The 13,438-nt window shown below is 36.3% G+C and overlaps 1 protein-coding gene and 1 non-coding gene across 2 annotated transcripts; one reads left to right on the forward strand and one right to left on the reverse strand.

Annotated features, from left to right (window-relative positions):
* Positions 1 to 190: 190 nt before the first annotated feature.
* On the reverse strand, positions 191 to 5,588 carry LOC131598349 (transcriptional corepressor SEUSS-like). The gene is made up of 5 exons (XM_058870962.1): positions 4,863 to 5,588; positions 4,674 to 4,780; positions 4,250 to 4,302; positions 3,046 to 3,120; positions 191 to 1,858 (listed from the first exon to the last, which is right to left on the reverse strand). The coding sequence occupies exons 1-5, from the start codon at positions 5,586 to 5,588 to the stop codon at positions 933 to 935; spliced, it is 1,887 nt and encodes a 628-aa protein (XP_058726945.1). The 3' UTR covers positions 191 to 932.
* A 693-nt stretch (positions 5,589 to 6,281) lies between these two features.
* Positions 6,282 to 6,388, forward strand: LOC131600845 (small nucleolar RNA R71). The gene has a single exon (XR_009283450.1). It is a non-coding gene; the product is annotated as a small nucleolar RNA R71 (small nucleolar RNA).
* The last annotated feature ends 7,050 nt before the right edge of the window (positions 6,389 to 13,438 follow it).

The following is a 13,438-nucleotide window of genomic DNA, read 5'->3' on the forward strand; positions in this document are numbered from 1 at the left end:
TTAGATAAAATAAAAAATTGTTCTTTTCCCACAAAAGGAAAATCCTGAAATTGTTAATAGCTGATGCCACCCAAACATGATGTATAATAGCTGAAACTTCTAATGCACAGAGTTCCGGCTTCAAAAGTTTTGTTAATTAAAATATTTAATCATAGCTGAACCATAACTAAATGAACACTTTTTATATAACTAATAAAAATTTTCACATTTTTAAATATGTAGTAAAAATATATTCCGATATTTAGGCAAAATTAAATTTTTTTAGAAATTTTCAAACCTTTTTGATACTTTTCTCAACATGTAAACTTGTAAAGATTACATTGTGTAAATTCCTGATGAAGGAACTGGAAACTATTCAGTTCCACTTTTCTTCGACACTGCTTGTTCTTCCATCATTCACCCATCAAATACTCTTGCTTTAAAATCAGCCCTATGCAAGACTTATCCACCATTGATGTGTACCAACATATGCTCCCAAACAGTTGCAGTTTGCACCCCAAAATATCAACTGATAAGGTTGTGTATGTCATAAACGTATTTTAAAAATACAAAAAAGTAAAAGTTACAACTGAATACAACAGGAAAATCAGCCCCATCAGCCAAACAACCAGCCAACAAATTTTCATTTTCTTATATATATTATATTTGTAAAAGAAGAGAAAAAAAACAGATTAGTACAAAGACCTATGACTACCCGACTGCATTCTGCCATCATCAGGAGGGTTCTGAAAGCAAATCTAGCTTCCTCATGCTGCACAGGAAGCTGCCTAAGAACCACTCTCTATCCAAAAGATACTGCTTAAGTTTGGACGCACGTTGCGATACTTAATCCAGCGTCCGTAGGCATTTTTACTGTAGTTTTTCAGAAGCAAGAAATTTCAGTGGCGAGTGAAGGCTCGGTTATGTGATCACAAACAGGCATTGTAAACGCTCTAATCAAATTGAAACCCACTAAGCAGTTGGCTTGACAAATCCTGTTGATGATTCATAGCCTGTTCCCGAGTTATCGATGACATTCCTACTCTTCCATTCATGACTGAATTATTTCCCATTCCTGGCCTCATTCCATTGGGTAAACCAGATGGACCAAGACCCATTGTGCCATAACCACCAACCCCAACACCAGGATTATTGTTCACGCCTCCATTACCCATCATGCCATTGCCACCGTTTAGGCCAGTATTAGTACTCCCTGGTAGGATACCATTTACATTCTTCATGTCATTTCCAAGAGAATTAGCACCTACCATTCCACCTGTTCCGTTCATCTGAGAGGACATCATCATCTCATGAATGATTTTCTGGACCGAGTTCTGAGCATCGTTACTTGGGTCGGCTTCACCGGAAATAGATGTTTGTTGTTGTTGCAAGGAAATATTAGCTGGTGAGCTTGCTGCACCCATGTGATTTGCGGATGGTATACCCGGATGAGAATTTTGAGGATTGTTAGATGAGGACGGTGTCGGTGAATGAAAAGGGGACGAGTTTGGTTGCCCTTGTGGCACTGTGTTATTGCATGAACCTGGGGATGGAACATGGGAAGAATTACCTCCATATGGACTGCTTGCATTGTTCATTGAATTTTGCTGCCTAGCATTCGTAGAGTTCTGGTGGAGAAGTCCAACAATGGTGCTGGTGGTAGTCGAAGCAGATGCTGAATTGACGTTGTTATTTACACTTGCCACACCATTGTTAGAAGGAATTTGCATGGAAGCAGCTTGCACAGAGTTCTGATCACCATTTGAGTTATGGGACGCCATATGCTGTTGTTGCTGCTGTAATTGATCTTCAGACTGTTGCGCCTGACTATGAAGTGCAGATGAATTACTTGTTCTCCGAGGAAATTTGGACAAGCTGTCTGAGAGAATGCAAGAAAAATAAACACCAATATTAGCAAATCATTACAATCAAATAGATAGCAATATTAAGTTGACTGAGAACACAGTGACAATGTCCGACTCAAGTGATTTCAAAGAATAAAACTTTCCTCAATTTAAGGGACAGGACACTGTAAATAGTTCGACCTCTTAAAACCAAGTCAAATGTGAAAAAAGAGATGCACAGTTTTATCCCTCAGCTTTTACAATGAAAATACACAGCATTAGCATTACCAACAGCGCATTACCGGTTGCTGATTTGCTATTGCTGCTTCAAAATCACAGTTATTCATAGCAGCTAATGCTTCAGAAAATCCTTGTTTAATTAGCTATATTTTTAATTTGAATTTTAACGTTCAGTAACTTTAAGTCGTAGATGCTTAAACTTGTTTGTTTTATTGACTTACTAAGGTTGTTACTTCTATCTTTTTCTTAAGAGTCATACCTCATCTTTCATGAATATTGAGTATCACTTTAGTTCGTCAGCATTTAGATATCTTACTATAGTTTTTTAGGTCAATTGCTATACGGCTATTTGTGGTCGTTAACTATGCACTCAAATAAATCATACTATTCTCAACAGAGTTTATATCTCAATTCTCATGAGAGAGACAGCTTTAAAATGGCTCATTAGTGCCACCATTATTAATAATAATTTCCCCTTAATTTTTTTTAAATTTTCATTGAGTGCAAACCAATAGTGTATACATGGAAAATGATAAGTAAACATGGAAAATGATAAGTAAGCAAACAGCAATATGCAATATGCCAGTTCACCTTGGCATTCGTGAAAAAATAATCCAATCAATGAACACAAGTGATTCATGGACTAGCAAGGGACATTTTTCCACCACTGTCATTAAGACTACGTATTATATTTGCCACTGTATTATCATTTGATGATATTTTTAATTTAAACGACAATTTAATTATCAACTTAACATGTATAGAAAGAAATCTGACAGCAAGAACTATTTATAGCTTTTGGAAACTAAAGAATCTGTTTAATCAGTTTAAGTTGCAGAGCAAAACAGAATTTTTATTTAGAATGAAATTATAGGGACTAATAAGTAATTTACCCTAAATTTTTACATAAACGGATAATAACAGTGCAGTTAAGCTCATATCCATTCACAAATGTTAAAAAAAAGTACACAGATCAACTTACCCATAGGTCCAGTTCCTGTTTCTCTGGTATATTTAAAGAAGAAGAAATAACTTGTCAAGCTAAGCTCAGCAGACCCTACTTAAAAAAAATAACGGATATCATACTTAAAGAAATTAAAAACTTTCAAGTTAACTATCTTTCAATTTTATTTATATACACTGTCATCATTATCCAACTATTTAAATATACCTAATTTCATCGTACCAACTAATGGGGTAACTAGCTAACTGGATGGGGCTATAGCTACCTACTGGAAGTTACATAGTACGAACTTGGACGTTTCATTTATACTAAATACACTTACCAAACAAACTACTCAACAAATCTTATTTGAAGAACTAGGTTAGAATCTAGAAGGCAGGGCTTGGTAGAGCCGGACAAAACATGTGCTTTGATTTATGTTTGGTGCATTTCAAAAACAGAAAAGGACACAAGTCTTAATAGTAGTACATTTTGGTCCCCTTAAAAAGGTGGAATAAAAGAATAGCCTATTCCCTATTAATCCATCCATGTGCTAAAACTACATGAATCAGAATTGCAGGAATATTTAGGAAATAAAAAATATTAAAAAAAAAAAAACTCTTAATAATAGGTTCAGGAACTATTGGTACAAAAATTTATATAATTGAGATTAGAGTTTTAACCCGGCATAAATCATTTTGCAAATTGATGCTTCACAACAGACATTAAAATATTTGTGACACACCGCATAATGTGGAAATACTTGTGACACATCTAAGTAAAACCTGCCAGTCTATTTAGTTTCAGTAGAGTCACAATAGCATTCAACTACTAATTAGTAATTACTCCATCTGTCTCATATTACATGTCGTACGAGGTTTTATACTTACTTACACTTGGAAAAAAATTGAGTGTTCTTTTTTCCATGATAAAATGAGCTTCAATAACTAAAATAGCCTTATTAATTAAAGTAATTAGTGGAGTAACTAAGTGGATTGAGGTAATATAAATAAGGGTGTTAGTGGAAACAGTTACTAATGTTTCATTGATAACAATTAATATAAGACATACAATCATTCTAAATGTGACACTTTATATGATATGGAGAAAAAAAGTACTAAAGAACATGTCTCAATAATTAGAGCTTACTTGTAGGCACCGCACATATCTCTTTGTGTATCCTAAATCATTAACCAATGGAACTTCTAAGGCTTTTGCCAGCTGACGGGCTGATGCAACAAACCTAGAAAAGCAGCAATGCAGCAAATAAAATTAGGAAAAGAAAAAGAAAGAATTCTGAAACAAGTGAAAATAATTTAGAATACACACAGATCATGAAAAGCGGCACAATAAATGAGAAATGACGGCATCAGAGCATGCAACTCATTTAAGTGATAAACAAATTAAAAATAAGATTTCATCAGAAACTACTATGAAGCATCACTATTAGATGTATATCCAAGAAGATCAAGCCAAAAAGAAGGGTTGAAAAGATAACAAAACGGATTGCAGACTAAAATTTAACTATATTAGTTTATTGATATTAACTATATTAGTATCCGCATCACTTAAATATCGGCCGTTCTGCTTCCCGCTCCCGTTCTGTTCCATTTTAAGAGATGGCCATGCCGTGCCGCTATCCAAGATTGATAACATAGCAGCCATGCCGTTCTGTTTCTCTGCCACTTCCATACATGGAAACGCACCACTTCTTTTTGGCATTAGGAGCAAAGTACTCGGCGACAAATTTCCTCCAGAAATCAATGTTGTTATCCTACAAAAAATCAAGTGCAAATGTATATTAATATAATATAGTATACATATTTAGAAGAGCAAATAGTAAGAATAGTTATTACTTCGGGTCTATGTTGTTGCTGATACATGTAATGTGTCAGCCGCCTGGCACACATCCCAGATTCATATGCTGGTTTCACAGGAGACCTTATAGGCATATTCTGCTGTTGAAACTGTTGGGGTAGCTGGGATCGTTGCTGCTGAGGCATTGACTTTAAGAGTTGCTGCTGCTGAGGCATTGACTTTAAGAGTTGCTGCTGCTGATGTTGTTGATATTGCATTAGTCTCTGTTGTTGTAAAAGATTCATCTGTGCAGCAGTAGCTTGAGAAGTTTGCCTTGACATATGGAGGAGTTGTTGCTGCTGCTGCTGCTGTTGTTGCTGTTGTTGCTGTTGATGCAAAAGTGGTTGATCACTATGCTGGGGCTCCATTTTAACAGGTGCCATACCTCTCATTGATTGGTTTTCTGTTTTGGTGTTTTTCAACCTTTGTGGGAACGGAATAGGTGGTTTGTAAGGTTGTTGTGTGTGATTCCCTACTTCTGGTTTTGATTGCTTTTTAGGTTTCTCTGGTTCCTCTACCTGGTCTTTGGGTGCAGCATCTTCCTTAGGTTTTTCTGGTGTGCTTAGGTTACGGTTTTTAGGCCCTTCATAAGCGGTTCCACTTATTAAGGTGATAGAATTTGCTTGGCCTTTGGGATTGGGTTGAGTTTGTCCAAGGAATTGTCCTCCAGGTACAACTTGTGCAGAGGTGGTTTGTGCCACTTGGGAAATCTGGGTCTCAAGCATTTTGGTGTGGGTCATCATCTTGTCAAACTTGGTTGCCAGTTGAGTAACTAGTTCGTTTGTGTGAATGTGTTGATTCATAAACTCCTTTTTTTGCTGAGTTTGAGTCTGAATAAAGGTGTCTATGGTTTCTTTAAGGTTTGGTCTTGGTGGCACAACTTGCATAGGTTGGTTTTGTTTTTGCGTTTGGAATCCTCAGGGTCTCGAGGATCCGGGATTTTGGATGGGGTTATTGTTTTTGTAAGAGAAATTTGGGTGGTTCCTCCATCCAGGATTGTACGTGTTCGAGAAAGGGTTTCCTTGGGTATAGTTAACTTGGTCGAGCTAGATTCGTTCAAAAGATTACAGTCAACTGTTTGATGTCCTTGAGTTTCACAGAGTTCGCACTCCGATTGGATTGCTGCCACTGTGGTAGGGTTTTGAGACATGTTCTCAACTCTCAAGGCCAGGGCATCCATCTTGGCATTCATCATGTCCATGCAACTTATCTCATGCTTTCCTCCATGGCTTTCCTTTTTCTCAACTTTCGCTCGTTCTATTCCCCACTGGGCGTGGTTTTGGGTCATGTCCTCTATCAGGGCACAAGCGTCAGGGTAAGGTTTGTTCATCAATGCTCCGCCAGCGGCAGCATCTATGGACATCTTTGTGTTGTAATGGTGTCCATTATAGAAGGTGTGTATGATTAACCATTGCTCCAGGCCATGGTGTGGACAAGCTCTCAAAAGTTCTTTATATCTTTCCCAGGCATCAAAAAGTGATTCGCCTTGGTTTTGAGTGAAACTAGTGATCAGGTTCCTAAGGACAGCGGTCTTACTCGGTGGGAAATATCTGGCAATAAATGCTCTCCTAAGGGCTTCCCAAGTCGTTATTGAGTTGGTTGGAAGGGCGTCTAACCAGTCATGGGCTTTACCTCTAATGGAAAAAGGAAACAATCTTAAGCGGATGGCTTCGGGTGTGGCTTCATTTGCCTTAAGCGTGTCAGCCAACTGGATAAATACCTTTAGATGTTGATTCGGGTTCTCGGTAGCGAGACCAGCGAATTGGTTTTGTTGTACTAGTTGTAATCGTGAGGGATTAAGTTCGAAATTGTTGGTTGTTATAGCGGGGTTTACTATACTAGAACTAGGCTCCTCATTAGATGGTTGAGCAAACTCTTTAAGCGGTCTTTGGTTACGATCTTCGGTCATAGCTTTCCTTAACTTAAGGATAAATAGACGTGCTCGGGCGTAACGTTCGGGTTCCATTAAAGGGTTCACTAGGTTACCGGTGCTACGATTTCTATGCATCTACCGGCTAGAATAGCCTTAGTCTAAACGGGATAACAATAGGGTACGAAATTTGACGAAGTTGGTCCCCGACAACGGTGCCAAAAACTTGATGGGTTATTTACGTATAGCCTAAATATAGAACTGCAAGTGCACAACCTATCGAAGTAATATATAAGATTATCGAACCACAGAGACCAATCGTCAATCTATCAACTCTATTGCTAAGGTGCTTATCTAAGGTGAACAAGAATATTGATGCGAGTGCAGTGCAACAAAGTAAGTAAGCGAAGTAAGTAACAGTTTAAGCAACAGGTTGGAATATAAATCATGAAATCAAACTATGGTCCAGTCATGCATAAATGAAATCGCTTATGGGGCAGTATTTTCTATCTATAGCAAAGAACCAATTTAACGGGAACTTGTAGCTTTTGCTACTAAGATCCGAGTTTACTCTTTAAATTAAATTCTTTTATTGTCACATATAAAGGGTGCCTTCCGCGTTAAAGAGGTAAACCTATTTTTAAGAAATTGATAGTTTTGACTTAACAGAAAAGTAATTTTGACTTGGAAACATTAACTTAAAGAGACTTTCGGCTTTTGACCAAGAGTCGGATTTCAAATCTACAAACGCGTCCGAAAATAGTTTCAAAATCGTTTTCTAAAAAGCGTTAATGATTCCTATTTGACCAACCAAACTGCTTTCGCTCTTTTTGTTTGGTTAAATAATAATCAAGTCATATCATTAGTATGGACGGCTTTCGATCTTACCCAATAAACATTTAAACATAATTGACTTAAGTTAAAACAAAACATCCCCAAAGTGTTCTCACTAGCATGATAATCCGAACACGATCATGATGACAATCATTACATCCAAACCTTTATAATTTATCCACACATAATAAGTGCGATTCTATAACACATGTAGACTATGGTAAGAGCGAGTAAGTAAAAAGATGCGAGTCTATAAAATGTGTAGACTATGGTAAGAGCATTTAAAGTCTATAATACGTGTAGACTATGGTAAGAGCATTTAAAGTCTATAAAACGTGTAGACTATGGTAAGAGCAATTATAAATAAAGAAATGCAATTGAATAGAACCTGCTCCAAGAGGAGGCTTTGATTCGGGTACAAATTGCGGAAATGTAAAAGCGGTATGATGAACTTCAACCAAAGTGCTCCAAGACTTGATTACAACTCAATCTACACCGTAATAACTCCCCGATGTGAAGAGATTACTACTTTACAGAAACTGATAGTATATGGCTTAAGATTGTACTAAGCTTGGATGAAACTGCAAAATGAAAAACGAAATCTATTTATAGAGGATTCTAGAGGTGCGTAAAGACAGGAGTGCCCCTCAACTCCTTCTGAGCGCGAAGAGGTTTGTGAAGGCCGCAGGCGCGACAGCCTCACCGCGGGCGCAATGTGTGCAAATGGAGGAGATCTTGGGAACGTGGAAGTTGGCCCCTGGGTGAAGTGGGCCACCTCATAGCGTCCCCTCTAGCCGGCGCGGTGCTGGACACCATAAGTGCAAATCTTCTTGAAAAACTATTTTCTAGGCGTTTTGGCTCGTTTCTTCACCGAAGGCTCTGAAAGGTCAAGAATCCAGAAAACAAAAGAAATAGAAGCATAATACAGGAAAATGATAATAAAAACTAAGGAAAGCATGTGATATTTGAGTCAGAAACATAGTGCGATTCAGTGCAATCACTAACCCCCTTTTCGTTGGTCTCTCATGTTCATTTTATAATGTCTTGTGTAACTGCCCCTTTTACTGAGTTCCCCCTCGTTCCTCCTTTTTCTCCACAAATATAGGAAGGTTAAATTCTTTTGACTTGGTTCGTGGAGTGTAACGTGCGGCAAATAAAACGGAGACGTGGGTCTTCAATTTGAACGTTTGAAGGAGTCTTGAGACGGGGGTCTCAAGTGGTGAGACGGGCGTCTCCATTTTTGACGTGGGCTTTGGGCCTTTGGAGACGGGGTCCTCCAACTTTGGAGATGGGCATCTCAACTTTTGAGACGGGGGTCTCCGTTTGGAGACGGGGGTCTCCGTTTGGAGACGGGCGTCTCCGTTTGGAGATGGGCGTCTCCGTTTGGAGATGGGCATCTCCCTCTATTTTCATGGATTGGGCTTTGTTTCTTCCAATATCTTTATTTCTTTTCTTCTTCTTACCTCCCATCTTGCTATTTGTATTTCTTTTAATTTTAGAATCAATTTCTTCTCCTTTTGTTAAATAATTCTCGCATGAACGTAATACCTGAAACAATGAAAATACCAGCATAATACCGTAATAAAATATAATTATAATAAAATAACGAAATGATTTATATTATAATCGAGCCAAATATACGATATAATTACGTGTTATCACTTGACAAAGGCTTACGATAACTTGAGCTGGCAGTTTGTTCAGAGAGTTTTGCTAGAAATTGGCCTACCGCAAAAGCCCATTCATGTAATTATGCAAGCCATTACATTTGTGTCTATGAGTATCAACTGGAACGGGAAGCAAATGGCTTACTTTGACTCTGCAAAAGGAATTAGGCAAGGAGATCCAATCTCTCCTTACCTTTTTGTTCTTTGTATGGACAAACTCTCTCACTTGATTATGGATGCAGTTGATAGTGGAAATTGAATAGGGATCAAGGCGGGGAGGAAATGTCATGCTATATCTCATCTGATGTTTGCCGACTATTTGCTCTTATTTGGTAAGGCAACTGCAAATCAAATGCTATGTGTTAAAGATGCGCTAGATACTTTCTATGATATGTTAGGATAAAGAGTGAGTAACGAGAAGACAAGGGTCCTCTTTTCCACCAATACCCCGAGACACACGAGATGCGAGCTTTTCCATTTATCTGTGTTCAACCAAGGATTTGGGTAAATACTTGGGGGTCGTTATCACAGGGAGGAGCCCAAAGAAGAAGGACTTCGACCACATCATTGACAACATTAAGTTAAAACTAACGAGCTGGAAAGCTAAAATTTTATCTTTTGCAGGTAGAACGACGCTGGCGAAATCTGTTATTGAAGCTATCCCGACCTACACGATGATGACATGTGCGCTACCAAAGGATTGCATCAAAGAAATTCACAAAATCCAAAGGAATTTCATTTGGGGAGATAGTGAGGACAAAAGGCACATTCATGCGGTTAGATGGAGCACAATTCTCCGACCAAAGTCCTTGGGAGGCTTGGGCCTTAGGAATCTGTGGCATATGAACCAGGCTTGTCTCTCAAAGCTAGGGTGGAAGCTGATGGAAGGTAATAATGATTTGTGGTGCCAAGTAGTGCTGAGCAAATATGAGAGAGGGATGGATTTTCGTGTCAATGTGATTGCCAAGGAGTCTGATTCGAGCCTGTGGAAGAATATCGTCAAGTTGTGGCCAATGCTGTATGCGAGCAGAGGATGGGATATTGAAAATGATAGGCGAGTTAATATTTGGAATGATTGTTAGCTTAATTCGGGCTTGATCCAAGCTACCAGCAGCAGGTACAATGGGAATACTCATGCAGAATGTAGTGGATTTGGTTGGTGATGATAACGATTGGAATCTGGCGCTTATTAGCAGCATGTTCAATCAGCGAACAGTTAATGAAATTTAGGCGATTCATCCACCTAATGAGGAGATTGGAGAAGACATTTGCATTTTGAGGAATTCTCACAATTCAAAGGGATTGCGAACCTACTAATGTTTATCTGCACATATTGACAATTGGGGCACCTTGGTGTGAGCTGTGTCATAATCAATTTGAAGACATTATCCATGTGCGGAGGGATTGCGAACCTGCTTCTAATGTTTGGAGACACCTGGTTAGCCTGGATCATTGGCAGGAATTTGTTGCTTTAAACTTGCAGGGGTAGATTCAAGCCAATATGTCGAAGGAGTATAATAAGTTTGATGACCTTAGCTGGTGTGACATTTGGGCAACAACATGTCATTTTCTTTGGTATTGGAGGAACAAGAGGATCCATGATGGCCTTTGTGATGCCAAATAATCTTCATAAGCAGGTACTTGCGAAAGCCAAAGAGTATGGTGTTAGTGAAGTGATGCATCAGATTTTCACAACTCAGCAATCTGTTACCATCGACATCAGGTGGAAACCTCCTGCCCCTGGTTGGATTGGTGTTAATGTTGATGGAGCTGTCACGAAAAATCTGTCTGCTTCGTGTGGAGGTATTATCAGTGATGACAAGGGCTGTTGGGTAGGGATTTCTCTAAATACATTGGCCTCTATAGTATTGAAGTGGCAGAATTGTGGGCAATGTTAGAAGGTATCAAGCTAGAAATTGGGAAGGGTTTCAATCGTATTGAGCTTCAATCAGACAACAAAAACATCGTTGTGAAGCTTAATGGTTTAAGTAGTCAAAGTGGAGCAGCCAATGGACTGCTGAGAAACATAAAGGTTCTTATCACAGACGAGGTTAGAGTGAGTTTCACTCATATTTTCCGTGAGGCTAATAGATGTGCTGGCGCTATGGCCAAGTTAAGTTCCATACACGACCCTAGACCTCGTGTCTTTCAAGTTTGTAGCGATAGTATTCTTTCCTTGTTATCTAATGACTTGTTGGGAGAAGCTATCTCTCGTGTGTCTGTTTTGTAGTGTCTCCTTTCTTTGGGCTTAGGCCCTTTTTGTATTCAAAAAAAAAAGAAACAATAATTTCAAATTATTATTTTTTAATTAATAGTAATAAATAAAAATGGTAGTATGACGATAAAGTCTGAATGTTTGAAAATATAATATCAATACTTGCCAAATATTTTTTTATTCTTTTCTTGGAAAGACAAATATAATCTAAAATACTAAAAATCTTCCATCTTAAAAAGGCAAATATTTAGTTTCTATTTGCTTCTAATATTTGCTTTCTTCTATTTTTTATTACATTTTTTTAGCTTCTATTATTCACATATTTTATAATAAAATTGTATTTTGTATTAAAAAATCTTATTGATTTAAATTTTTTTACGAGTACCTGACATTTTTTTATACATTTAATTATTATTTTTTTACGGGTATCAGACATTTTTCTATATATTTAGATTTTTATTTTTTCACGGGTATCAGACATTTTTCTAAACATTCAATTATTATTTTTTCACGGGTACCGAACATTTTTCTATATATTCAATTATTATTTTTTCATGAGTTCTAGACATTTTTCTAAACATTCAATTATTATTTTTTTCACGGGTACCGGACATTTTTCTATACATTCAATTATTATTTTTTCACGGGTACCACACATTTTTTTAAACATTCAACTATTATTTTTTTCACGGGTACCAGACATTTTTCTAAACATTCAATTATTATTTTTTCACAGGTACCGAAATTTTTTCTATGCATTCAATTATTATTTTTTTTACAGGTACCAAACATTTTTCTATACATTCAATTATTATTTTTTCACAAGTACCAGACATTTTTCTAAACATTCAATTATTATTTTTTCTATGCATTCAATTATTATTTTTTTACAGGTACCAAACATTTTTCTATACATTCAATTATTATTTTTTCACAAGTACCAGACATTTTTCTAAACATTCAATTATTATTTTTTCTATGCATTCAATTATTATTTTTTTACAGGTACCAAACATTTTTGTATACATTCAATTATTATTTTTTCACAGATACCAGATATTTTTCTATTAAAAAATATACATTTGAAACAAATGCGCGTCTCGTACCAGAACCCGTGCGAACGCACGGGTTTATTACTGGTTTTTTAAAAAATTTATCACTTATTTAAAGAATGTATATGGAGTACTCGTTAGCATTTTCTCATATTTTATTTAACAATAATAATATTAATATTTAAGGTCATTATGATTCAAATGAGAGGAGAGGGGTGGAGTAGAGGATTTTTAATGGAGGGAAAAAATGGGAGGTGAGAATTTTTTTTTAATCAAATATGTATTTGAATCAAAAGAGATGGGATGGGGAAAAGAGATGGGATGGGGAAAATTTTAATTAAAAATATGTTTGATTCAAATGGGGAGGGGAGCGATTTTATTAATCAACTATAATTTTATCCTTATAATTTTATGAAAGTAATATGATATTTAAAAATAAAAAAATTTATATATATACAAGGCCAACTAAGAAGCTGTGCAAACAGACCAGTTGCACAGGGCCTCACCTTTATTGGGGCCTCAATTTTTCATTTTTTTTTTGTAATCTTCTATTAATTATTAATTAATAATGATAGTAATATTATTAGAATCACATCCTCACATATATTTAATCATTAAATAGAGGCTACTGAATTTTCTAAGGATAACGTTACTACTTTTATTTTATTTTTGTTATTAATGGATTTTTAAGGCAAATGAGCAAATGCTATTACAACCACTTTAAATATATTTTCCATATACAGTTCTAAAATCTAAAATTAAGTTAATAGTTATTCTCTAAATATAAGATACTTTTTAAATTTTCATTATTATTTTATGTATATTAAATTTCTTTAAAATTGTTTATGATACTCACTATTTTTTATAAAATGTTTTTAATAATTTTATATATAAAATTATAAATTTATTTTCTTTATTTTGAAAATTGGTGTGAGCA

This window comes from Vicia villosa, linkage group LG4 (assembly GCF_029867415.1).
Source record: "Vicia villosa cultivar HV-30 ecotype Madison, WI linkage group LG4, Vvil1.0, whole genome shotgun sequence".
In the NCBI taxonomy this organism is placed as follows: Eukaryota; Viridiplantae; Streptophyta; class Magnoliopsida; order Fabales; family Fabaceae; genus Vicia; species Vicia villosa.